This window comes from Drosophila miranda, chromosome 2 (genome assembly GCF_003369915.1).
Source record: "Drosophila miranda strain MSH22 chromosome 2, D.miranda_PacBio2.1, whole genome shotgun sequence".
NCBI classification, from domain to species: Eukaryota; Metazoa; Arthropoda; class Insecta; order Diptera; family Drosophilidae; genus Drosophila; species Drosophila miranda.
In genome coordinates this window covers 11764713-11790988 of record NC_046675.1, presented here as the reverse complement: position 1 = coordinate 11790988, position 26276 = coordinate 11764713, and the positions used below count along the sequence as shown (strand labels likewise).

General features: G+C 41.2%; 3 protein-coding genes, 1 long non-coding RNA gene and 1 other non-coding gene across 6 annotated transcripts in view; 4 read left to right on the top strand and 1 right to left on the bottom strand.

Annotated features, from left to right (window-relative positions):
- Positions 1-483: 483 nt before the first annotated feature.
- On the top strand, positions 484-1129 carry LOC108154549. The gene is made up of 2 exons (XR_001774977.2): positions 484-759; positions 898-1129. It is a non-coding gene; the product is annotated as an uncharacterized LOC108154549 (long non-coding RNA).
- A 9127-nt stretch (positions 1130-10256) lies between these two features.
- Trnas-gcu lies at positions 10257-10338 on the top strand. The gene has a single exon. It is a non-coding gene; the product is annotated as a tRNA-Ser (tRNA).
- An 11333-nt stretch (positions 10339-21671) lies between these two features.
- On the top strand, positions 21672-22320 carry LOC108156926 (huntingtin-interacting protein K). Its single transcript, XM_017288680.2, has 3 exons — positions 21672-21948; positions 22014-22121; positions 22201-22320. Exons 1-3 carry the CDS (start codon positions 21772-21774, stop codon positions 22297-22299), a joined length of 384 nt encoding a protein of 127 aa, XP_017144169.1. The 5' UTR covers positions 21672-21771; the 3' UTR covers positions 22300-22320.
- A 390-nt stretch (positions 22321-22710) lies between these two features.
- On the bottom strand, positions 22711-24982 carry LOC108156925 (dnaJ homolog subfamily B member 12). Of its 2 annotated transcripts, XM_017288677.2 has the most exons (7): positions 24518-24982; positions 24286-24460; positions 23803-24217; positions 23606-23718; positions 23374-23537; positions 23214-23310; positions 22711-23013 (listed from the first exon to the last, which is right to left on the bottom strand). In XM_017288677.2, exons 1-7 carry the CDS (start codon positions 24648-24650, stop codon positions 22968-22970), a joined length of 1143 nt encoding a protein of 380 aa, XP_017144166.1. In that variant the 5' UTR covers positions 24651-24982; the 3' UTR covers positions 22711-22967. The 2 variants fall into 2 exon arrangements, with proteins under 2 accessions (XP_017144166.1, XP_017144167.1); XM_017288678.2 differs by having other exon boundaries at positions 22728-23310; positions 24518-24650.
- An 842-nt stretch (positions 24983-25824) lies between these two features.
- LOC108154937 (protein roadkill) overlaps positions 25825-26276 on the top strand; it is a 70490-nt gene continuing 70038 nt past the window's right edge. The window contains exon 1 of the mRNA XM_033389311.1: positions 25825-26266. The gene's annotated coding sequence lies outside the window, so the exon portion shown is untranslated. The remainder of the gene's footprint in view (positions 26267-26276) is intronic.

The following is a 26276-nucleotide window of genomic DNA, read 5'->3' as shown; positions in this document are numbered from 1 at the left end:
GCTCCGCTCCGCTTCGCCTCGCCCGATGTTTGTTTATAGGTTCTCCGCCTGAGTGTGTGCGAGTGTCTTTTATGGAAATTTCAATATTGTTAGTAACAATTTGTTAGCTCAACAATTTGTAGAGCTCATTGTGAGTGTTTTGCATTGAGAACACACTTTTTAGGTTCATAATTGATAGCAAAATGGGGGTTAAGCGATAAAGAGGGAAAGATCTTTCAGTGGGAATCTTCTTTATAGGGAAATCACATTCAAATATCTTTCTTCCAGCTCTTTTTGCCTCAGTATTTTGGTCTTCATTCAGTTCTTCTTCAGTAAATCAACTCCTTTGGAATTTCACACATTCGTTCCATTATGAATAATACTGGAAATAATTCCCCATAATCCGCTTGATCAACTGTATCTGAAACGGTATTTTTTCAGTGCTATTGCTTCGTGGAAGGAACACAAGATTTTGTGACGCTTGTAGCGAGATGATGCTGAATGTTGATGAGCGCCAATCAGGAAAATAGCAAATAAATAAAGATGTACGTATCTACATATATGCATGGGTGTATATGTATGTAAGCATACGTATGTATGATTGTCAAAAGCGAGCCCCCCCAATGTGGCCCCACATGAAATGCTTCGGACCAAAGGCGTAGGCGGGAAGTCTCTTAAAGGGGGGATTATAATAGAAAGATGTCATAAAATAACTTAAGGGAATGTACAAAATAGCATAAAGAATCCTAGACTGATGTAAAACATAGCAGAGCTGGGAAGGTATGTATGCTTTAGAAGTTCTTGAAGAAGGTCATATTATTATGTCCGATAATTATTATAGTTTACATACATATATTATATTTTATTTTATTATATTATATACCTCGCACTCGCTCTCTCCCTCTCTTTCTTTCCCAGTGTGGCTTATCAGTGATGGATCTTTATCCACAATATAGATCCCCCTTTTGCTACGCCCCTGTCTCTTGCGAACACACACTTATACACAACACAGATCAGTCTACACATGGACATGGGGATGGATGTGAAGGCTTTCGGGCGCGGAACGGCACTCACATCGTAGTACTCGCACTGGACCCCATTTCCAATAACTGTACCGGTAGCGTGTGGCATTTAAAATGCAAAAAAAAAAGAAGAAAAAACTATCGCGTAAGCGTTATCTCTAATTTATTGAGATTAAGGCAAACTGATTAATTTAACGACGTAATTGATGCAGGCCGCAAAAGCGCACGATTTGACCAGAACTGACGCAACACACAGATACACAGATGCACAGATGCCCAGATGGTGTTGTACCTGCCCACGGCCCACAATCTCCTCCGGAGAGAATGTTACGGGAATTCCTGATAGAAGTGCGACTTAGATTGGCCGCCCCAGTGACGGGGGAAACTGTGTTGTTGGAAAGTGACGGTCGACTGTCGATCGGCTAGGGGCGGGTTCTGAGCGGATCGTATCGTATCGGGCCCGTTTAATATGCAAATATGTTGGGGCAGCGAGAGTGGCGCATACATATGTAAATTTGATGAAGCACTTCCTGAAGTCGAGATCCAAGATATTCACAAGATACAAGAGCGCGATCGGGAATGGCATCCACACACCACACAAACAGCGCCCACTGGCTTGGCATCCACATAGCGCGACATTCGTTCCGACCACGTGGTCGCTTCTCGACTCTCAAGTTCAGAGGCGAAGCACATAGACAAAGCGCAGAGCGCAATAAATAGGCAAAACCGCCAAAGAGAAACACCAAAAGAAAACAGAAAGAAGAGCCAAGCGTAAAAATATACCACAAAAGAGAGCAAATAACTAGTGCGAGTGTATAGGTGTGCCATACACTGAGCGAAAAGAGCGCGACAATAGGTTCACGCTACCTTTTCCATTTCGACGATCAAAAACTCGCTCAGAAATGTATTTTATTTTTTGATCCCTCTATTGGGAAAAATCTGTCAGTGTAGCATCGCCTGAGAAATAATTGAGGAAAACCACATGGTACGCGAAAATATTTCAAAGCGAATCTTGGCGTCGCAGTCGCAGTCGACGGCGCAAACCAGTTGCGGCAGAAACAGCGAAAGCAGAGCAAACACAGAGGAAAAGCGGAAAAAAATAGCAATGGAATATATGAACGGTGCCGTAGATACCCTTAAAGATCGATTAAGTGGCAGGAATATAAGAATTTTGTCGATCTGAATTGCTACCATTTTATTTGCGTTTCAAGCTTCTGTTCAATGACATAGCAGCTCCCTCAGGAAGGGTATTCAAAAAGCTTGGTTTATGTAAACAAAACTAAGATTGTGGATGGGAAAGGCGTTACAGCAGAGGTGTGCAGGGAGCCAAAAAATTCCAAAGCACAAACCGAAACCAGAAGAAATTTGAGGCAAGGTAGAAATACAGAAAGCAGAAACAGAAACAGAATTAAAAACCTAACCTTACCTAATGTGGGCTATGAAGTGGCACGCAACACTCACTGACACACACACACACACACATATGCTCTCTCTCTCTCTCTCTGCTGACACACACTCCCCTCCCCCAAGCAATCATTTACGAATACTCGGCAGCGGCAGCGGCAGAGTACGCGAAAACGTGGTACGCCGGCAGCGACGTCAGCGGCGGGCTATTGCGTCGTTCACAAATTCTTACAATAAAAAAATTTGAGAATTGAGAAAAAAAGCCGCGTGGGGCTTTGAGCTTTTTTCGGCTTCTCAAGGGGAGGGGGAAAAATAATGAAGGGACCGAAAGAGCAGACGAGATGAATGGGTAGTGGGGTGGGGTGATAAAAGAGAACAGTTTTTAGATATCGCTTGATTTTGGCAGGTAAAAAGTTTCTAGTTTGTGGGAGAATTCGTAGCCAAAAGCAAGAAAAGCGATGAAGAGGAAATTGTAACCTCTAAAAGCTATAGAAACACCTAAGACCGGTTTAGTAATCAGGAAAATATACTAATCCTTCACCACTGATCTTTCAATCCAGCCGAACTGTTACCGCTCAACACGCTCTTCCTTGACCACTTGTTGGATTCTAGTTCAGCTGTACTTAGATACGTTCCACAAAACGTTCTCTCTGTCACCCACACACACACACACACATACGCCTAGAGCTCTCTCTTCGTGAACAAACTTTTCTTGTCGGATGTCCTTCGGGAACGTCGATTTCTTACGACAAACTTTTCGCAGCCTTCGGTTTGATTGCTTGACTTCACCCAACCCCACCCCCACCCACCGTTCAAACACAAGCTGGCTCGCTCGCACCAGAGCGGGATGGCACTTGTGGAAGGACTAGCCTACAGGCAGGTAACGGTAACACGCACCGGAATGCCCGGTCCCTTTCTTGTGACACACTTTCGTGGCCGTGCATTCGAGGTCCGTTCCACCTGTCTACAGTTAATGCTTTGGTTAATGTCCCCGCTCCCGCTCCAAGTGGGTGTGGCCGGGTCGCAGCCAGGAGTCTGCGCAAGAGGTCCTCGCCTCCAATAGGTTGGTCCTCAGCTAGTTGCCCGTTTAATTGCGGACTGGCTGCGGGTCCTTGACGAGCCTCCTGGTTGGATGGGAGCAGCCTAGGGAGCGAAGCGTCTCGCACTGGCGTGTGCTACCCATCCTGCCGCAGGACTCTACCGACGGTTCCTATTGTTCCATCGTTGTCCGTCGGCTATTCGGTTGCTCCTTTGATTTGTTTGCCGTCGGGCTTTGTTTGGTGGTTGCTAGGGAGCTCCGCTCTCATGTGTCCTTGGATGTATGTAAATGTGCGGCAGGAGAAAGAGAGAGAGAGAGAGAGAGAGGGATATGGGGAAGGGGAGTGTAAGTGGGTGACAAATGGTAATGGTCCATTACCATATTGTACGCATACATTACACGTGTATATCATAAAAAGGTGCTTACATATTCACATCCATGGGTACACACATTTATCCGTACATATGTGTCCTTGGAGGAATACCTCCTCTTCCTTCAGGCTTTCGTCTTTAATTACTTTTGCTATACAAAAGAGAATCACAATGATACCCTGACAATGATGTAAGGATATGGCTTGGGCGCTGCCATATCAACAAGTTGCCTGCCTGCCCCCCCCCCAACGTTACCATTCTACTGGTCATCCTTATCATTATCATGGTCCCCTTCATGCGTCCATTAGAAAAATTATGCTCACGAATAGTCGTACTCAAGTGTGTATGTCCGTGCGAACAGTTTTCCCCCCACATTTGACCCATTTAAGTCATTATAAAAACTCTTAATTAAACACATTGTTCTGTGGAGCTTCCTTTTTCCTCCTCAATGTTGGTGTTTTTGGGGTGGGTATCATATGTACTTGTATTTGCTTTGTGCTATTTATGGAGCAACTAGGAGGAGGCTTGTCATATCTCAAGAATAGAATAACTCATAGAATGAAAGAGAAGCATGAGGGGAAACGTAAGTAAAATTGATGAGATATTGTTGGTTGAAATCGAAGTTCTTTTGCATTGGAATCTAGGAATAAGCGTAAGGAATCATACGAAATATTTTCTGACCAAGAAACTCTGTAGGGGTGACCAGAATCCTTAAGGCTTAACGATTCTGTTCAGGGACGTTCAGCTGAAGCGAAAAAACTTAAAATAACATTTTGTAACGCGAATTTTTAGTTATCCAACTTCCAAAAAGTTATCAAAATTATTAATTAGGGCTTTATTCTTATACGATATATACATTTGTGTCTATGTGACGATACTACTGCCATTCAACTATAATCTGATTCGCACTGCGACATTTGTGAGTGGGTCAGGGGGCAAGCACGCGACGACATCGAAAGCGAACAAGGAGGTTGGTCGTACAATGGGGTGCCCAGCCTCTTACGTACAAGTGTACCAGTATATAAATGTGATACGAGTGTATTTCTGATTGCTTATCGTGGTTATCAATGTGAATTCTTATCACTTGTACCGGTCGTACAGTTTGGCCTGCCTATGATGGCTTTTATTTGTTGAAGTATTTGATTGCAATCTTGTAGTCCTGGAGTTCAAGGCGTTGCTAGATAGAGTGATTGATAGATGAAAGATAGATTGACTTTTCTTGGAGTATAGTTGAAGCTTCTGCGTATCCAACTCTTCCATAAAGGTCTATTTGACTTGTTCTACTTCTGAGGCTTCACCGTACAAACAGTTTTTTGCACTTTTTATGGCTACATTGAACCTCTGGTCGGAGTTTTGCTACTGCTTCCCCATGAATTTTGCTGCCATTGGAAAATTCTTTGTTTCGCTCATTTGCATGATTATCACCGACTGAGAGAGAGAAATATTATATGTCTATATATACAGGGAGAGAGAGATATGTATATAGAGAGTGTGGGATCAATGATAGCCACTGCGGGGGTACCAGTTTTTGTGGCAAGGGGCAAGACTTTGCTTAAGCTTGTGTGCACTTGTGTCGGCCTTGCTGATTGCAGTTCTACTTCTACAGCATACGAGTACACATATTTGTATGGGTTTTGCCTCTCATTGCTTGTTGCCAGGCAATATGGAAATGCAATTGCAACTGCAACTCCGTAAGCATGCGGAAATATCAAGTATTTCTGGGGTTTGAGCCTCCGCCTGAGATGCAGCCTGAGCTCTTCTCCTTTGTTCCAATTATAGCTGCAAGCCGACATTATAAGACTGTATCTCTCAAGTATATTGTATACACTTGTATATGTGCCGGTTTGTGTCTGGCGCTTGACTGATATCAGGCCGAGGGAGTCGCCACCGTCTGGCGGAATTTCTGAATTGAATGATTCTGATTTCTGCTGCTGCTGTTGCATCGGAGGTACAGAGAAGTAGTAGGTTCCAGCAGCTGATTGAAAGTTCTTGGATGGCATAAATCATTTCATGAATGAAGTTGAATGCACTGGCAACAAGTTGAGCGTTATCCAACCGTCGGGGCATTCTGAAATTCCTGCCATATCGGAGTAAGCGATATGAATGGGAATACAGAAAATAAAGAATTGCGATTATACTCTGGGATATACATTAAAGAAACGAAGGAAAGATTTCATTCGTGACACACTCCATCCCTAAACCTGTATGATATTATGATTTTCTAACCAGTTTTGAGGGTTTTGGTTAGGAAATATCATCCTATCGCTATGAAAATTGGTTGATTGGTGGAAAGTATATAAATACACGATTTGTAACTGAAATTTCATTGAGGTATCTTCGAAATCGGGTGTAAAATAGTTGTAGACTAGTTTTCTGAACATAGTCGTACATATCCCCCACTTCCTCATCTTTCCATTAATGACCATCATTAGATCATACCTTCTGCCTCTTTGTAGCCGCTAGAACCCTTTGTAATATGCTAATCTCCATAGGGTTCCCATGTAAGTCATTAAGGAAGACATTAATATTGATTAGTTGATTCATAAATTGAAACTATTCATTCCATAATCATAAATTATGCCGGTTTTTGCTGTATAATCAAGCGATTAAAATGTAAAACATTTGCATATGAAATGATGGTCAAAGAGTGAGGGGGCGGTGATTTCAGATTTGAGGGAATGTAACTATTTAAATGCGATTGCCCTTTGCCAAGATTTTGCCAACACAGCTGTCGATGGCTTCAGCAGTGGCTCCAGCGACCTAAAGCCCATGGAACAATTGCCAAGGCAACCAATAGCCACTAAAAGGCTTAGATAATCCATTAGTGTCCAAAGGCCAGGCCAAAAGGTATAAAAAGGGCAAAGGAAATCCGATTTACGTACGGCTCAACGAAATTGGGATGCTCTTTTCCGGGAATAAATTCAATTTTGAAGCAATAAAACGAAAGATGAAGGTGATCTGAAACGATTTATGATCTAATGATAGATGAATGTTGATCATTGAATACATTCTATAGTAACAGAACAGAGTAATTATAAATGGAATAATGGTTCTGATATCATTAGACGAGCTATAAAAGAAAATGTTTGAATCCTATCGTAAAAACAATAGTGATTATTGTGCTGAAAGGAAAAACAATGATGAAAGGTTTATGAATATAGAATGAAGTGGAACATTGAAAGAAATAATTGAATAAATCGAATAATGGAATAATGTAAGTAATCAATGGAATACCATAAATAACAGATGAAAGGATTGATCTATCCTGTACTTACAGAGATTTTCTAAGATTCTTTATAAGATTCTTTTGATGGGAGTCTTATAACCTTTTCCTATGCTAGAAGATTCTTCTTAGAATTCCTTTTTCTGTCGAACAAGTGCTTCTTTTTCAATCGAAGGATATACTCATCCCACCTTCACTTGGATAGAGTATTCCTGAAAGGAGACACAAACTTGTCTACATTGCCAGGACAACGACGATGACGACGGCGACGACGAGAATGTCGAGTTCTCCCCGCCTCAATCCCATCCGCTCCCACTATATCCTGTGCGTGCGGGTGCGTCTGTCTGAGTGTAAGTGTATCTGTGTGTGTGTACGGATGCTATGGTCGACACAGCAATTTGTACAAGTCAAACCCGTTGGCGCCAAAAGTCTACGGTGCTGCCAATGGCAAAAGGAAAAAAACCCGAAAACGAAAGATGAAAATCGGCTTAAAAAAGGCACCCAACAAGCATTGGGCCAAAGAGTGCCAAAGGTGCTGTATAGAGCAGCATCCCCCCTCGATATCCCCCTGGAGAGGATAATTTATAACCCGACAAACTTTGCGTACAAAAGTTTTTCTCTCTCTCTCTTTCTTTTTTTGTTGTTGTGCTGCGTTGCGATGAAAAGTTTTCCACGTTGCGCGGCGTTGGCGATTTTTAATTCTTGCGCTAAATTGTTTAAAAATGTTCGAGAAGAATTCTGCAAAGCATGGAACTTTGACACCCATCGACCACCCCCATCCCCGCCCCTTGCCCAGAGACCCTTCCCTCTGTCCGTCCACTATTGGCAAAGGGATAACTAACAAAAAAGTTTGTGGCATGTTGACCACTTTGTCGTCGGCCTTTGGCTAGTTTTTTTCGATACCCGGCACGCGAAGAGTGCCAGGGTGTATGGTTTTTAAGAGGCAACATGTGACAGGCACTGCAGATTTCATATTTTTTGCTAAGGATCGGTCCTAACAAGTTCATTTGTGTCTATCCGTTCGAATTTTCATACAGAACTTAAGTGCTAAAATCTTTCATGCTTCTACGAATAAACGGGTTAGGGCTTTGTGCTCTTTATTGACCATATTTTCCAATTCCTCTTTTAGAAGAGAGATCGTGGAAAAGATGTGGTCTGCACAATTTAAAAGGTAGAAGGTTCTTATTTGAAAGTATTACATATATGGATATTAGCTGCCTAACTTCCAAAAATTATTATTTTCCAACGAATATCAGAGTCAATTTGAAAGAATTAATTAATTAACATTCGATGGGTTGATAGATATTGCACTTATCGAACTATTTTCCCAGAAATATCATGTTTCAACAAATGTTAAAGTCAAAATAAGGAAAAAAACCATTTGCTCTCATTCTAAGGCTCCTGTCTGGATAATTTACGCCATTGAAATGCCATTTGTGTCATATACCACTTACTAAACCAAAAAATAACCCAAATAGGAGGTATTCTTTGGTCATAACAGCCCCTGGTAACTTTCCCACTCACTTTATTCCTCACTTTGTGAAATTTCCGCTTCAGTGTCGATGCAATTTGTATTAGAAAACTTTACTAGAATCGAAAGAGATAGCGACTAAGTAAGAGAGGGAAACAGAGAGCGGGATGAGAGTGGGAATGAGAGGTTCAAAAGAATTTCAGAGTGCGCAAAGTATCTGAAGGCAATAAATTCTTCGTAACGAACATTTTTACCAACTCTGATTTATGCTCAATTAGCAGCCTGGCACTCCTCTTTTCAGCGCCCCAATGGTAGCTACTGCAATTGCAGATGCAGATACACGGATACAGATACAGATACGTATCCATAAACCTGACAACGCCTTCACACGACATTCATCAAAACTCTTTTGGCGCTTTTGCTGGCTTGACTTTTATGGCCTTACCAGTACCCCCATCCCGTGGCCTTTGGCTCTGGTTCCTGCGGTCGTAAAACCATTTAAGTCCCTGCCGCCGACGCCTTGGAGGATTTTATGCTCGGTTAACCCGATATCTGGTGAGGTGGTGGGGAGGGGTCTCTGATCGTAAAACTATACACGCGCCTCCCTCCCCTTACCTCCCCGCCCCTCAGTCATAAAGGCGTCAAAGTCAATTTCTTTTATCCTTCCTTTTGGACCCTTTCATATGCTCTTGGGCTCTTCACGCAATATTTTTTATGACTTAATACGATTTTACAAAGTTTCTGTGGGGCAGGAGGTAGGAGGCCGGAGGATACGTATGTATATTATGGAGGAAAGATAACTTTTGGAGTTTGCCGCTCGTAAAAATTAATTTAAATTGATTTCTCTGATGAGTCGACGCGTGGTCTCCGGCCGTAACCAGAGCCTGGCTTTGGCAGTGGTTCAAGGAACTGTTTAGAATCCTCTTCAAATGCGGTTTCATTGTCAAGCGATTAGCGATGTGATAATCTGGCACTTAAGATCTTAGAGGTTATGCTTGAGATAGGTCTTAATTGGGTAGAAGGGATCTTCGGAGTAGCAAACCTTTTCGGGGATAAGAAGGGAGATCTTTGGGGAGAGGAATTCTTTGTTTGATGGTTCGTTAAATAAGAGATATAACATATCTTTAAAATTGCTTATTTTATAATTATACTTGAAGGGAAACCAGGGAGGGAACATAAGGAACAAAAAACCTAACCAGCACTAAGAACCACTTGGCAACTAAAAGACTTATTCTTAATCAGCTTGATTTATGATTTCTGTTTAGCAGAAAACTTCTCAAACGTTAAGAAAACTCTTCCCAGTGACGGCCATCTTCCATAAAAAAATGCATAACTTCTTTATTCCACATGCCATTGAGATCCGCTCAATTATTTTGCTCAATTGCCATCACTAATTGCATTCTGTGAGCGTTGGAGATGCCTTCCATGCTGGAGATCTCTTATGGCCATCGTTGGCACCTAATTTATTCATTATCTAACCATAAATTATATAAGATCTAGGCAAACGGAGCTGTTGGGAAGGCTGCAAACCGGTTATCAACATCATCATCAGCATCAGCCGAACAATGGCCAGAGCTTTGTCCCAGTTCTAAATTTAGATAAGAAAATTTCCGCTCATAACTCTCATTCGCACAAAGGCACACAGAACTGACAGCAAGAGCAGAGAGAGAGAAGAAAGTACAAGCGGGTAGAATTAAAGAAGTTGGGCCGTACAGAAGAACCGCCAAAAGATTCACAGAGAGAAAGTGACGAGGTGGCCGAGAGGTTAAGGCGTTGGACTGCTAATCCAATGTGCTCTGCACGCGTGGGTTCGAATCCCATCCTCGTCGATAATCGTTTTATGATGTACGCTATTTTATTATTATTTTATTTTTTTTTATTTAGAAGTCTAGAGGCTTAAGATATTCTTAGTTTATAGCAAAATAATTTAAAGTAAAAAAATAAACATATGTTTATTTGTAACTCTTGTAGGTATTTCAATGTAATTTTTACGATCTTTATCTCTTCATACGTTTCTTCTTTATATTTTTAAAGAGATTTAAATATTTACTTGAAGTATTATTGATTTTTTTATATAAATATCTCTTGATTTCCTGATCGAAAAGATTCTTCTTTTATTTACATTTCGATCAATAAGTTTTTAGGAAAGTTCTATATATTGTTTTAGATTGATCAGTTGATTTATAATCTTAAAAGTTGATGAGCTATCCAGAAACCTGCTGTGTTATTCCTATATCCTCAAAGAATACTTTTTTACAATGCATATTTAACATTAAGCTTCCTCCCAATATCCCACAAACTTAGTTCGAATTTTTAATTTAGATAAATTATAAGTTTCTTGATTTGTTTCTTATATTTTTTCCACCAAAACTATTCCCTTTAAAATCTTAAATAGTTTCACCTGCACTTTTGGCAGCCTTTGTCTCTAGACAACTTTTTCTTCTATTTTTTTGTGGATTTCTTGGCTGGAGTCATATATCAATATATATTTTGGCTGCCTGATGTGCGGTGAGGCATCGGCATCGGCATAGCCATCGATATGAGTATGAATACGAGCCCCTCCCCAGTCATCCAGCTTAACCCAATTGGCCATAAAGCCAAGAGGCAAGTGGCAAAGGCAAAATTCGGAGGCAGCCACACTTTGGCTTGATGAAAGTGGCGCGCGGCTAAAGGAATGGCAACCAAATGCTTCCACAATTGCTCTCCGCCAGTCCGCACTTGTGGCCAAAAATCACAAAAAATCCAGAGGGAGGACGAGCTGGATGGAAAGCCGAGGGAAATGAATTGGATTGAATTGGAATTGTAGGCGATAAAAATAAATCTTTGCGAGTGCGCAACGCGGCGCCGTCAACAGCTGACGTGCTGCAGGATGACAAAGGAGGGGTGGCGGATAGTCAGAGCAGGATTGTGGGGTGGGAAGGTTTTGGTAATGATGAAATTGAAAAGCTCTGTGTGCTCTATGTGCTCTATGTGCAATGGTTGGCCTCCCCCAAGAATAAGAAGAGCTCTAACCATTGCCATAAGTCATACAATGAGCTTTTTTCTTTGGGAAATTTTTGCACTGCTAGGGTTATGATATTGTTAGCTTAGAATAGGGGTGGAAAAACCCCCATGCCATATCCCTCTATCCACGCCACTGAGCCTGGGACTCACATCAACTCTGTTCGAGTCACTTCAATATGCAAATGCTGCTCAATCGAGCTTGTCTTTCATTTTTATGCCCCAACCAGCAGCACTACAACCCATTCATCGCCCTCATCCCCCCATCCGTCCATCCAGTGCTACTTTAAAGCCTTTCTGGACAGGAACCAGGACCTCATCAAACATTTCGGCAAATATTCCTCAACTTTCCCATCGATGTCATCAAATTTGATGCGTTTTCTATCGCTGGCCATTTCTGCAGCAGCCCGGGGTTCATAAAACGAAAGGCGAAACACATACAAAACTTTACGAGTATGAACAAAAATTTTCTTTGAGGAAAACGCCATAAATGCTTTCGCGATGCTGTCCGCCAAAGTGTCGCTTTGACGATGATGATTCGGACATATTCGGGTGGGAGATTCTCTCCTTCCGATGATGATGATTGTATTGGCATATCTTGTGTATTGGATTATGCTTTATGGTCATACATTCTATTATATGACATGAGTATTTATTTGGTTTAATGCACACTAATGGGTTATTGAAAGGGTTAGAGCTTGGGTTTGAATCGTTTCAATTTTGTAGACTGTCATATGTTTAGATGATAGATCATTAGATTGAATGCCAATGAAAGACTTAGAGCATTCCTATCAAATGAGCTAGTAATGATATCTTTCTGGAATTCCACTTTAAAGTACTATATAACCAACAAATTTTACAGCAAGTCTGTAATATGTGTGGTTGTGGGATTAAAAACATTTTGGGGGCTCAATATTTGCTGGAACTGTTTTATTTCCTTCCTTTTTTTGATATAACTCTGACATCATCTGCCAACCAAATTTCACTAATTTTTTAGATTCAATTAAAGCCTTTCAACTCTTTCCGATTCCATTTATATCTCAAACACTTTCCATGCACTTTTCCAACTTCAATTCACACTGAAAATCTACCTGCCTCAAGGTCGCTTCGCACACACAAAAAACTACCAAATTTAAGGCCATGGCAGACATGGTCTTACATGGTCTTGCACCCACGCAAGTCGGTCAGGGGTGGGGGTTTCGACCGGGTCTCTGGACAACCCATCGAGAGGCTCGGCGTCCGAGGGCTGATTGAATAATCGCACCAATGCGCCCTGCCGCTCCGTCTCATGTGGGGAGGACTGTGGCACAAATCGTGTCTAATAGACTGATTAATATACAAGATTTCCAGTTTGGCTCAAGTCAATTCGAGCAGAGCCTGATGCCCTGCTCTGCCCCCTCTCTTGGCCAAATCCCTCAATGCCCTGTGCCCTCCTCTTGGCCACATGTAACACGATTCGTGTGGATTAACTCTGCTTCAAATTGATTGATTGTTAAAATGATGTATAGACATTTGATGGTTTTTTTCGCTGCTCGTTTTTGCCTTCTCGCCTTTGGCTCTTTTCCCATTCGCCTTCTGCCGACCTCTCTCCCCGTATAGCACCTTCTACATCCAACTTTTCGACCGGCTGGCAGGCCCCACTTCTAATTAGTAACACTCTCAGGCGAAAAATTAATATTTGAAGATTCTTTTCTCGCTTTTTTTCATATTTTAGCAGGCTTTTTTTTGGCTGAAATGGTTAGCACATCAAATTGATTGAAAGAACAAGTTTCTCGATGGGATAGAGGATGGGGGTAGAGCCATTATAATGGAACAACCCTTTGGTTTAATGGGAAAAAGTAGCAGTATTCATACAAATTATAATAATGTGAAATATTAGTCGGATGTCCGGTTGTGTTCATTGATTTACACACTCCCCAGATACCCTAGAATGGGGGTTTGTATAGGGTGTATTGGGTGGTAGAGGAGGTAAAGTATGAAAGGGAAATTGATGATCGAAATGGTTCGGATAGATGCAGCTTGAAAAGAGAGAGAGTTGGTGGGCAATTTTTGCGAAATTTCTTCTTAACTGCAAAGCCACACTGGGAGATACAGAGCGAGAGACAAATAGCGTGCGCAAATCACTCAAAAAACTCAAAAAAATTTACGCGATCTATATGACGCTCCCTGAAGACTCCCATGCCATAAATACATTTATTTGCATAATCATTGCTTCAGTATTTTTCGCTCTATGCCCAAAAAATAGATATCCTGCTAGTCGATCCCTTTTCACTCAAGGGCCACCCTTTCTCCAGACAAGGGAAAAAGGTTTCGCTGAAAAGTATTGCACTGCTATTTATATTTTATTATCCTTAGCACATCCCACATCCCAGAGATATATGGGATGTACATTTAGTTCCATCTCTCCCTCTCACACCCTCAGTGTGTTCTTCTCTCTCCCACTTGGTACACCTTAAGTGCGCTGTGTGGCTGTGGCATCCGTAGTTTGGCTATAAAAAAGAAATATTACACATTATGCCAAATTGGCGGAGACTGTCAGGCGACAATAATAACGTTTAAACTTAAATGCATGACACAATGGCAGACAGTTTTAGTGTTTGCGGGTCTTATAAAGTCCACAAAAATACTACGCTACGCACTGTACCCGCACCTCCAACCCCAACCCCCTGCCATCATTCGTAAGGGTTATGGTAGTAGTATAACCCATTGATAAGAAGAGCCTGGAAAATGTTTATGCACTCTCCTCTCCCACTCCCTGATTGCCAAAGTTCCTTTCCTCAGAAGCTTATCGCAACTTTTGCTCTAGAGTTTCTGCATTCTTGGCTTTCGGTGGTTTTTAGCCAGAGTTTACTTAACGGTAAAATGTGGCATGTGGCATGTGACAAAGGGGTGTGGTATGGTCTCCGTGGTGGAGCGATCGAAAAGAAATGTGCAAAATAACAGTCAAACTTATTGAACGACTTCGGGACAAAGTGGCAACGTAGCTACATTAAAAGAAGCTTTAATGGTAGCTGAAACGGTGTTGGTGCAGTGTTGGTAAATGTCAGAAAGTTACGGGTATATTTTCGGAATCTTAGAGATGGAACTATACATTTTAAAGTCATTTAAGGTGTATGAAAGTGCCTTTAATTGCAGTTTTAATTGCTACTGAAACAGCGCTGCTGCAGTGTTGGTAAATGTCTGCTATAATCTGTTGGAATAATAGAAGAAATTTCCACTTAGACGTGTATAAAATTAAAAAAAAAACTTTGTTATGAAATTGATTTATTTTTTTATGTTTTCCAACACTTTTATGTGTTGGAAAATTATAAATAGACAATAAGACATGTGGCAGCACCAAACAATAACTATCAATGAATATGGGAATCCATTGAACAACAAGGTCATCTAATTTTCAGATATGACCACAATTTATTTGATAAAAAATACATATTTTACTTTGCCTTACCAAAGAAATAACAAAATTTTCTCTACCATAGTCCGGCCATATATCATTTCCTTCCATTCATTATCCCCCGCACCCCACAAAACCTCTTTGTAGGCGCTCAATTGTCTACCTAGAGAGTAAGTACCTCTATATCAAGCAGGTCCTGGCCCAGTCCTAATCCCTTGTAAAAGTAGGTAACTTATGTAAATGTTAACAGACACTAAAAATGAAACAAAGCCAAAAAGAAAATCCGACCTACAGCCATATAAAAATGTATTAAGACCCAAACCGAAACCCCAAGTCTAAGCAAAGGGAGTATGGGAGGGGGAAAGCCAAAGGACGAGCCAGGAAAAACTCAGTGAGTCGAAAGGTATAAAGGATGTTTGGAGCCGTTTCGCCTAACGACACTAATAAAATATTGAACAGGCCATCGATAACCGAAAGGAGTTTGCTGGGACGTCAACGAACCTTTGAGGGGGGGAGCCGTAGGGGTCCTGCGGATCTGGGTAAGGAGAAACGCTTACGTAGATGGCAAAGATGACGATTAAAACAAATTTCCACGACAACCTGGCGCCGTTTAGCCAGCGGAAGGAAGCGAAATTGTTAAACGCAAAAGTTGCAAAATGTCAGGGATACATTATGGGCATGGGGCATGGGGCACGGGGCACAAGCGGGAGGCAAACGGAAGCAAGGACTTTACGAGACACACAGACACTGACACTCGAGGAGTGTTTGCACCTTGGTTCAATTGGAAAGATCTGTGGGGGTCGAGGGGTTGAGGACGAAGGAGCCAAGTTGGCAAGTTGCAGACAAGTTTTAAATGAATGAGCATCGGCTTCCGTTCGATGCGTTCGGAGCTGGCCAATGCCCAGAGCCTGGGATACAGTAGATGTAGATGTATCTCTGTGTGTGTCCGTCCTGTGAAGCATGACAATGGCCAAAAGGATGCTTGCTCGAGTGGCGACCACTTGCCAATTGCGATTATGGTTTATGTACGGACCCGATAAAGGTCGTCAATGGGTCGCCGATGCCCAACCACACCATCGACGAGCCCTTTCCTTGCCGATGGATGAACCCCACTTCCTGCCCATAGTATCGTATCCCTTTCAAGGAGCAAGTTTTCCTAGTTCGATATCAGTTACTGTTGGAACTTTTGCTGACCATTCGAGCGCCTTCAATGGCTCAATTATCCTCAATCCGCCCCGCTCTCCGGACATTTTGCGAAGGATAACTCCTTGTGGCGTCGCTCAAGCGCACATCTAAATATACACACATAAACACAGTAGATTTGAGCCGAGATTCCGATTGTTATTAGCGTAATTGAGTTTGCTAGCCAATTATCCATGCAATGGGCCGGAAAGAGGGACCAAACTTTAAAGATATCCTGCCTCCCCTTTTCCGGGCCGAGGGTTTCGTCCTTGAATTTAAATGTTAATACAATTTCTCTCTCACCGAGGGTGTATTCACCTCGAAAACGTGCAACAGTTCTTGAAAATTGCATTTTCTTAATTTATTTGCTATGCAAATTTATTTATTGACTGACGGACCGAATGTCCTGCCCAATGGCACAGACAATGGCAGGGCCGTGGCATCACGTTGCATCATCCAAATGCAACACACACAGACGGCGGCAGGGAGACAGACAGTCGATTGCATTCTTCCTAAAGGGAAATCCCCTTTCATCGAAAGGGGGAGAGGGAGACATGTCATTGAGCCTGAAGGCTATGCTGCCCTGGGTCCATCATCAGCCACTGTATCCTTGGCATCCTTGGCTTTATTTGGTTTTCGGAATTAGAAACCCAAATCTGGTAATCAATTCAATGCGAATGTATAAGCAAAACAAAGGGAATGCATTGGATGTGTGCAAAATTAAGGAAGAATTTAAGTTAAAGCGCCTTATGGACCCTTCCCATTGTTTCCTTGGAATTAGTTGTACTTTCCAGTTAATTATACTTCCTCAGAGATCCAAAAGGTTGTATAAAGATGCCAATGGAAAGCTCTTTTATCGGATAAAAGAGTCACGAACTTCATAAGTTACTGAAAGCCAGAGAAATACTATTCTGAAAAGTAGTATTATGTTCTCGGGTTACGTGGAAAAATTATGAATTGGAAACCATTCAAATTTAACTGGTATCTTGTTTTAATATTCCAACAAATATGATTTTTAAGGATTTTAAAGCATTTTTCTTTAATAATTGAAGTTCCTAACCCAAATTCCTAAGATACCAAATTATTGCATAATTCTGATGTCATCTGTATCGCTTGTCCCTCATGTCATGTCCCATCTTTTTGGCACCAAAAACTCACCCACACTATCCAAAAAAATAAGAGAAAACCGTAAAAACCTAACTGTGAAACAGGAAGTGTAGCCACAAAAGGGGGAAACCCACGCCCCCCCCACCCTATGCCCCCCTCCAGCGGGCAAAAGACAATGCAAGTCAAATTACGTCACGCGACCGAAAAATTTTGAGCACCACACGCTAAGTCCCCCACTCACTCCAAGGCTCCCAGACTTGCTCTGCCACCCCCCTCTTTGAGCACCCTTCTCTCACCAGCCACTCCTTTTCCCATAGCCCTTATTCCTGCTTCCTTCTCCCAAGTTGCGAAAAAATTTACTGTGTGAATTTTGGGCTGCAACCCACACATGTACGTCACACATGTACAAACATACACACCTCCCCCCCCCCCCCCCCCAAAGGAGAGAGTGGCGAAAGGATACGATATGTGGCAGCATTGCCAACCACAATGCCAACCGAAATTGCCAACTTAATTTATGTTCGACGCTAATTAGCGCCATAATTTAATTTCCAATTGGAAAAACGAAATTCAAAAAAAAAAAACGTACAGAGAAAAATGGTAGCAAGTGGATGGGAAGTTTGTGGGAGGAATGTGGCTGGCCAGGGGGTGGGTTTGAGCTGGAAATCGAGAACTGGGCTAACAATGCAGTACTCCAAACAAAAATTTGCCACAGCGCGCCTGTTGCTCCTGTTGCACACAAAACAAAAGCACGAATGGATGCGTTTTTTAGCTGCAAGTGGGGTAAACACATTTTTCGGCACTCTAGAAGAGGGTATGCCGATCACAGGATGGATGTTGTACAGACAATTGCAATGCAGAGAAGGAAGCCCATCGAAATGTACATATATTGGAGTATTTCCTCCGTCTGGATAGACGCGTCTATCGTAGTGTCTATACCATATGTGAGTACCTGGAACTAGATGTTGTTCTTAAATCTATTCCTATGACCTTTCCTGCCATACTTGAATAGCTTTTAGCTCTTTAGATTAAAGGGTATCTCTTGGTAGTTATCTACCATTCTTAAAGTTTATTTTAATCAGCGCTCTACTGCTCTTTCACGCGCTCTGCATGCAAAATATTGAAACCGAAAAAATTCGAAGCTGTCAAAATAAAATCGAATTAACCGCAGTGCACATATGGATGTGATGTGCCCCCAAAAGACTCCATAAACCTACCTACATACACCCCGCAAAATACACACTCCCCAACATGGCCACACCCCCTCAATACCCCACAGAAACTCCACCCCCATTGACAAATGATGTTGACCGCCCATGGTCATGGATGCTAATTAATCTTGATTTTCAACAGAACCCAAACGAAGGAGTACAAGGAGAAAGAGACAAAGATAGGAAGCGAGGGACTTAGAGATAGAGACAGAGAGAGAGAGCTAGAGCTAGAGAGAATGCTAGGGAGTATATCCTTACGTTAAAGTGACAATTAAATTAATCATGATGGCAAACGATTATGTCAACAGGACCCACGGACACAGACCACCCGCTGCGAAGGGTAGGGATGTTCAGTTCAGGATGTACGCGTACATATGGTAGTCACTGTGTCAGTATATGGATACCCTCTGCCAGTGCAAAAATCTAATTATATCCGACATCAAACTTATAATTAACATTTTGACCGCAGCACAAAATTCTGCAAAAAGCCAAAAAGAAACCAAAGAAAGAGTAGAGAAAAGTAGCAGGCGCAAAGGGTGGGCAACACATATGTACACCCCCTAACGCATGTGCAGGAGACATTTTTAATTAGTTTTGCGGTTGACATACAAAACTGAAAAGTAATTCACATTTAAATTAAAAGAAAAAAAAACCATTAAATTTAATTTCAAATACAGAAAAAACCCAGAAAATGTACCCCAAATTTTCTACTTGAAATAAAAGATTACCTATTTAAAAGATCTCTAATGTATTGTTAAGAAACCCCCATTAAAATCTGAAAATGTTTAAATTGTATATTAAATCTGAGAAAGTTTCAAGTACTCTAAGTTTTTTCCATCAAACTGTAAGTAAAAATATGCAAAATGCCATTTTAATTGTCAAAATTCAAATTTTAAGAAAAACATATTAAAACTTCCATTAAATTTCAAGTAGTCTTTATTTTCTCAACAACATTATACACTAACAATGACAATATTTCTTGGAATTTTAATGCTCTTACTGTTCGTTTGGATTATGCTCAAGGAACCATAAAATCAATCCAAAATTCAAATTCACGCGCCAAAATTTGCAAGCAAGTTGGCAGTACTCAAAGCAGAATCTCGCTCACCGAAATAGTTCATAAAAGAGCTACCTCAATTCATCCCAGGTAAGCGAAATATATATTGTATTTTAGTTTTTACCTTTTTCGCTAAAACCTTTTTTTAGACAAGATCCAATAAAAGCAAGTATTTCGAATAGGCCAATCATGTATAGAATTGATTCATCAATCGTACAAAATTGAGTGGGCATGGCTAAATGTTCCATATAGATAGTATTATTCAACGGAACAAAGAATTGGTCGTTTTTTGAATCAAATTTGAATTCGCCGCAGTTCGCCCCAGTTCGCTTTAGCAACAATGAGTCTCATTCCATACACAAATGTTGCGCATTCCATACACAAAAGTTGCGGCAACATTTACTTGAAAACCGTTTTTTGGTCAAAATAAAATACATAAAGGTAATTAAAAGAAGCAATCTTGTAGAAAATACATTTATCTATGGGATAAAGCTAAGTGGGCAATATAGCTTGAAATATAGGCAATACCCGATTCGCCGCAGTTTAGCTTTTGCAACAATGAGTCTCACTCCATGTTGCTAATTCCATGCACACATACCCTGGGGGAAATGGATGTTATAGAATTGTGAATACGTTTGTCTTCCAAGGCTCAGTAGGTATCAGGATTTACATAAATTTATACAAGATACTAATAATACACATGAATAAGTCAAAAACATATCAATTTGAGAAAAGGTCTTAATAAATTACGTTTGATCTTCATATAAAATTAACGAAATAGGGTGCACAGAGGCCTATACACGCATCATGTCATCGAATACCAGCAACATTGCAACTGTTTTTTTGTTGAACTATTTTGCTTAAACCTTGTTTTAGTCAAAATACAATAAAAGCAAGGACTAAAAACTGGCCAGTTAAGTAGAAAATTGATTCATTAATCGTATTAAATTATGTGGGCATAGATAAAGGCCCGGTTGACAACATTTAAATCCTTGTCGCTCACATTCAAAAAAGTTCGATTTGGCGCGCACCACTCGGTATATTTTTCAAATGAGACCGTATATTTCGGTGCTGTTCTGAGGGTCATACTGTAGAAACTGGTTTTCGCCGCGCTCCCATGGTCTTTTTGTCAATTTCATCAATCTATTAATTTAATTTTCAATGTTTTATAAAAATCCAAAAAAAGCAAGTATTTCGAATAGGCCAATCATGTATAGAATTGATTCATCAATCGTACAAAATTGAGTGGGCATGGCTAAATGTTCCATATAGATAGCATTATTCAACGGAACAAAGAATTGGTCGTTTTTTGAATCAAATTTGAATTCGCCGCAGTTCGCCCCAGTTCGCTTTAGCAACAATGAGTCTCATTCCATACACAAATGTTGCGCATTCCATACACAAAAGTGGCGGCAACATTTACTTGAAAACCGTTTTTTGGTCAAAATAAAATACATAAAGGTAATTAAAAGAAGCAATCTTGTAGAAAATACATTTATCTATGGGATAAAGCTAAGTGGGCAAATCTATATAGCTTGAAATATAGGCAATACCCGATTCGCCGCAGTTTAGCTTTTGCAACAATGAGTCTCACTCCGTTCACAAACATGTTGCTAATTCCATGCACACATACCCTGGGGGAAATGGATGTTATAGAATTGTGAATACGTTTGTCTTCCAAGGCTCAGTAGGTATCAGGATCTACATAAATTTATACAAGATACTAATAATACACATGAATAAGTCAAAAACATGTCAATTTGAGAAAAGGTCTTAATAAATTACGTTTGATCTTCATATAAAATTAACGAAATAGGGTGCACAAAGGCCTATACACGTATCATGTCTTCAAATACCAGCAACATTGCGACTGTTTTTTTTTATTGAACTATTTTGTTTAAACCTTGTTTTAGTCAAAATACAATAAAAGCAAGGAATAAAAACTAACCAATTGTGTAGAAAATTAATTCATTAATCGGTTAAAATTATGTGGGCATGGCTAAATGTTCTATATAGCTAGTAATGTTCGACGGAATATCAAAAACGAGGAATATGTAAAATATAACTTGAGTTCGTCAGTATATTTACGGTATATTTTTTAAATGAGACTGTATGTTTCGGTATATTTTTGGGGGTAAGACCGTATACGATAAGCCTGCGGTCACATTGTTAGTGACGAGCCACTATCGATGATGTCTCGATAGTGCAATCGATAGTTCTCCACCTCTAGTTAGCACGAGGCGCCTCGAAAAAAATAAAAAAAAGTTAAATTAAATTACTATTATATTTGAAATTTTCAAAGCCAGACGACATGACGGAAGCTGAACAGGAGGTGGAGGTGAATGGCACCGAGGCGGAGGATGAGGGGCAGGAAGAGCAGGACACAAAACAAAAGAAACAAACGCGTCACGACGGCGGCGCTGCGGATTTGGAACGTGTTACGGACTATGCGGAGGAAAAGGAGATCTCTGCAGCAAATATATCCAGTGTACGTGAAACCAGGGGTATATCTTATGAGTAGAACAGTAATCTAGAGGTCTCTTTGATCTGCAGGCGGTGGCACAGTTCGGCAATCAGCGAAACAAAGAGAACGAGCTGCGTGTCGCCAAGGAAAAGGAGCTGCAAATGGTCCAAGTGAAAAAGGAAGACATCGAACTGATTGTACGTATACGACCCAATAGACACCCTCAACAGAAGCAGGGTATGTGTACGCATATTCAATGGCGTTCTCTCTTTGTAGATGAACGAGCTGCTGGTTAGCAAAGCGCATGCCGAAAAGGTTCTACGGGAGCAGAGCGGCGATGTTGTTGCCGCCCTGGAGGCCATCATCAGCAATTGACGGTGCTACTGGAGTCCGGACCATCTGTGTACCATCTTTTACTTAGCATAACACTGCTTTATTTGTACATTTATAAATTCTTAGTGAAGAAAAAACATAAACAAATGATTTGTAAGCGAAGTTATTTGAGGTATGGCGGATGGGTTGGGGGAGTCGCCTGACAATAGTTGTGCTCTCGGAACTGGAGGGTGCTATTCCATTGAACCACTTAAAATCATTGTAATGGCATAATTATTACATTTAAAACAAAGAAAACCAGTTCCCGGAGTCATACAGCAGCTTTCTCTAGCAATTGAAAGACCTTTTTTAATGATTTGCTTGAAATTTTATTCAGAGTATTGCAAAACACTGCCCAATGAAGATCGATAGGATGTGTTCCTTAAGAAAAACCAGTTTACAATTTGTCTATCAATATGTTTTTGTATGTATGTGATACATATCGTATCCTTGCATTATGTCTAAATCCGAATTCTAAATAATGAAAAAAACACGCATGTCCTTGGATTTCAGCCTCCCACTTATATGTAGATACGCGTACTCGTAGATACGTGACATGACTTAATGGCAGTTGCGTTCGCTTCGCTTTCAAACATGCCGGGGGGATGTATGGTATGTGGGAGATTTCACTATACTTTATATATATTCCACTTTTGGAGAAGAGACATCTTCTACCAAGTACTCTGATCGTGTTGACCGTCGTGCCATATATAAAATCTATTTGATTGGTCGAGGAGTTAGGCGGTGATAGAAAGGAAAGGTGAAAATGATAACAATCAAATAAAATTCATTTATAACAAATATAAGCAACGGGTGGAGGGGGGGTGGGGGACAAACTACAACCAAGGGTAATGGTTTTTAAAAGGGGAATTTCGTGTAGCATCCACTTGTAATAACTAGATTATGTGATTAAATACTTTTGCAGATTCTCGCATGAAGGCGTATTGATATTCTGCGCCTTGCGATACAGGTCCCGATCGCCAAACGTACGCGCCTTGGCCAGCATAGAGTCACCTGTAAACGAGCGAGACATTTATAAGATATAGATTCACCCGAAAGTGCTGTGGTTGCACTCACGATAATTCCGTTCACGACTGCAAGAGTGTTTGAGATGATTGACAAAGTCCTCCTCAACAGACTCCTCCAGTCGCGCCACAGATCCCTGATACTCTGAATAGAAATTCTCCTTCACATAGTAAGGAACCTTCAGGCCGTTCGTCTCACGCTTCACCGAGTATTTACTAGGTAACAAAATGGATTAAAGATTAGGGAAACGTCTGTACGGAATAAAACTCTTTTTGAAACTCACTGCGAGGGCGTCAAGCTGTACATAGGATCAGAGATAAAGAAGGACGAAATCATGGACAGGCCAACGAGCAGCAAGATGGGCAACAAATTGATTAAAGCCGATGAATTGTTTCCCTGTAAACAAAAACGATTAGACTTTAGATAAGTCTCGGCCCACCTTGCCTGGGCTCAAAGGTCACGTCACGTAACGCCACACACCTCGCGATCCTCACGCTGCTGCCGTTGGCGCCGTTGCTGTCGCATATACCCATTCTGCTGTGGAAAACCGCCATTGAAGAACATATTGAACAGCTCTTCCGCACTGATGTCGGCCTGGAAACCGCGCGAATATCCGTATTCATTGTAGTACTGTCCATGTCCATGGTTTCCGCCTCCATTGTTGTGACTATGTCCATTGCTTGTCTCGTTTATGCCATAAAGATCATAGCTCTTGCGCTTTTCCGCATCGGTAAGGACGCCAACAGCATTGCCGAGGGCCTTGAAGGCCTCCACGGCTCCAGGGGCCTTGTTCTTGTCGGGATGCAATTGTAGGGCCAACTTTTTGTAAGCCTTCTTGATCTCCGAATCCGTGGCGGTCTTGCTGACGCCCAAGACCTCGTAATAGTCTTTGCATCTGTGCAAAAACGGAAAAATTGGAAATTAGTAGAGGAAAGCGGCAAAGGGATTTCTTGGTGGACAAACTTTTTGATCTTTCGCACAGCCTCTAGCTGATCGTTGGAGTAGTCGGGTGCGGTGTTACGCGAGTCCGAATTGGTGCGCTTTCTGGGTCCACTGTCCTTCTCATCGGCGGCGGCTGCTGGTCGCGATTTGCCATTACTGCCGCTGCCAGGTGTGCTCTTCACTCTAGCCAGTAGCTCTAAAGAAGAATATCGATTGAGTATCTATAGGAACACGTAATAATTCCACTCCCTACTCTTTGCATTCTCCGTGGGATAGAGCTTCTCTGCTTTGAGCAGAAACTTTTCCGCCTTGTCGATTTTGCCCTCGGCCAGGGACTGCACTGCGAGATCAATGCACCGCTGTGCCTCGTCCTTGTTCCCTTCCATGCTGGATATTTGATGTTGCGTCTTGAACAGCTGATGATTTTTTTGGATACTACGTGGTGCTTATAGTCGCTTTTTCTTCAGTAAATACTGGCTTATCACTGTATGCGTAGGAGAGCCCGTATGTGTGTATATATATAATATATTTCCGGACTACACACATCCAAACACATCCAACAGAGCCTGCTACTGCTACTTTTCCTATCAGTAAGGCTCTTCTCAACTTTTTGTTGTATCTATTACTAGTATTGCCTATTAAGTTTAGGTCTTCCACTACAATTTAATTGATTTTACTAAGTAGGATGAACTTTTCACCAGTCAAAAAAAAATGAGGCTGCGTTGCCACCTGGTTGAAGTGAAAAAACACGGTCCCTTGACCAGTGTTTACATTTTAGCATATTTCAGGGTATATCTAGCTTTTTTTGAGTACACATCCCTTCTTTCCTTAAATGTGCATTGTATCTTTTCTTGATTTAATCGCTGCATAAAGAGTATCCTAACAAGTTTTTTGTGACGTCAACTGTGTTCATATGAACAGTTATCTTTGTTTCGAGACTGACTTTCTGTCCCCTTGCTATCCGACAATCAGCTCAATACATTGTGATCATTTTGGAATAATTTAAATTAATAGCCCCAATGCCCGAATATGATAAAATTGATTTATTTACAGCACCATTTGGGACCATGGTTGGTTGTAGCCTACAAAGAAGCAGAAAAACCCCATTTGAGACAGGGAATAATATGACGATGTTCTTAATTTATCGCCAATTTAAATAAAAGCACTAAGATCAGCTACATTTGGGCTATATATAGACCATTTCTAGCTAATAAATATCCTTTTTTAGCTATTTTTTGCAATCTAGCTTGTATTGACTCTGAAGTTCTGGCAACACTGCATGTGACGTTAATGAAATCAAGGTATGCGGAGAGGAAGGTAAGCCAGTCCTTGGGCTTCTTTGTTTGCCACTCTCTCTGCTTTGAGCTGTGCTCTTTGACAAATGCAATGAAATGTAAATGCATTTAAAATTTATATAATTCTATTACGATTCGATTTTACAGCTGTCACAATCGTGTAACTGAAACAGTTGTGGCTGTGGAATATAGGTCGCTGCCTCACCTGCTGTTCATTGTACCCTGCTCACAACAGAGTTGCATTGACGAGGGGCACCCACGAGCACGAATGCGCTGATTCGGCCTTATTCCGTCATATTTATTTAGTAAATTAATAAAGTAATAGAAAAAATCGATGCTGCATTCTGTGAGCTGGCCAACCGGGCCCCAAATACAAGTGAAGTGCAATATAATTAATTAACGGCAGAGCCCGCCCTGCCCCGTGTGGCCCCTATTCACGCCGCGTACGCTCTGTGTGTTTCTGTGTGCGTGTGCGTGCGTGTGTGTGCTGTGTGTGTGTGTGGTGTTTGGCCTGGAAAAAGTGAAAGAAGCAATAAGGTATTTTTTTCGGCCATATTGTGTGTTGTCATTGCTCGGGGAAAAGTGCATTTCGAATGCACATGCAACTGCCACACACAGGAAATATAATACTCGAAATACCCCGATATATCATTGAGTAAATCGACTTATGTAAATCGGGGGAGAATACTATTTACATTCACAAAGAGGTGCGTATTT

Bases quoted from the DNA above. Each gene is read 5' to 3' on its own strand.
- LOC108156926 (XM_017288680.2), top strand. From the start codon at position 21,772: ATGACGGAAGCTGAACAGGAGGTGGAGGTGAATGGCACCGAGGCGGAG. The intron at 21,949-22,013 runs GTACGTGAAACC...TTTGATCTGCAG, and splicing joins CTGCAGCAAATATATCCAGT to GCGGTGGCACAGTTCGGCAA. The intron at 22,122-22,200 runs GTACGTATACGA...CTCTCTTTGTAG, and splicing joins AGGAAGACATCGAACTGATT to ATGAACGAGCTGCTGGTTAG.
- LOC108156925 (XM_017288677.2), bottom strand. From the start codon at position 24,650: ATGGAAGGGAACAAGGACGAGGCACAGCGGTGCATTGATCTCGCAGTG. The intron at 24,218-24,285 runs GTTTGTCCACCA...GTTTTTGCACAG, and splicing joins GCTGTGCGAAAGATCAAAAA to ATGCAAAGACTATTACGAGG. The intron at 23,719-23,802 runs GTGTGTGGCGTT...TTTTGTTTACAG, and splicing joins AGCAGCGTGAGGATCGCGAG to GGAAACAATTCATCGGCTTT.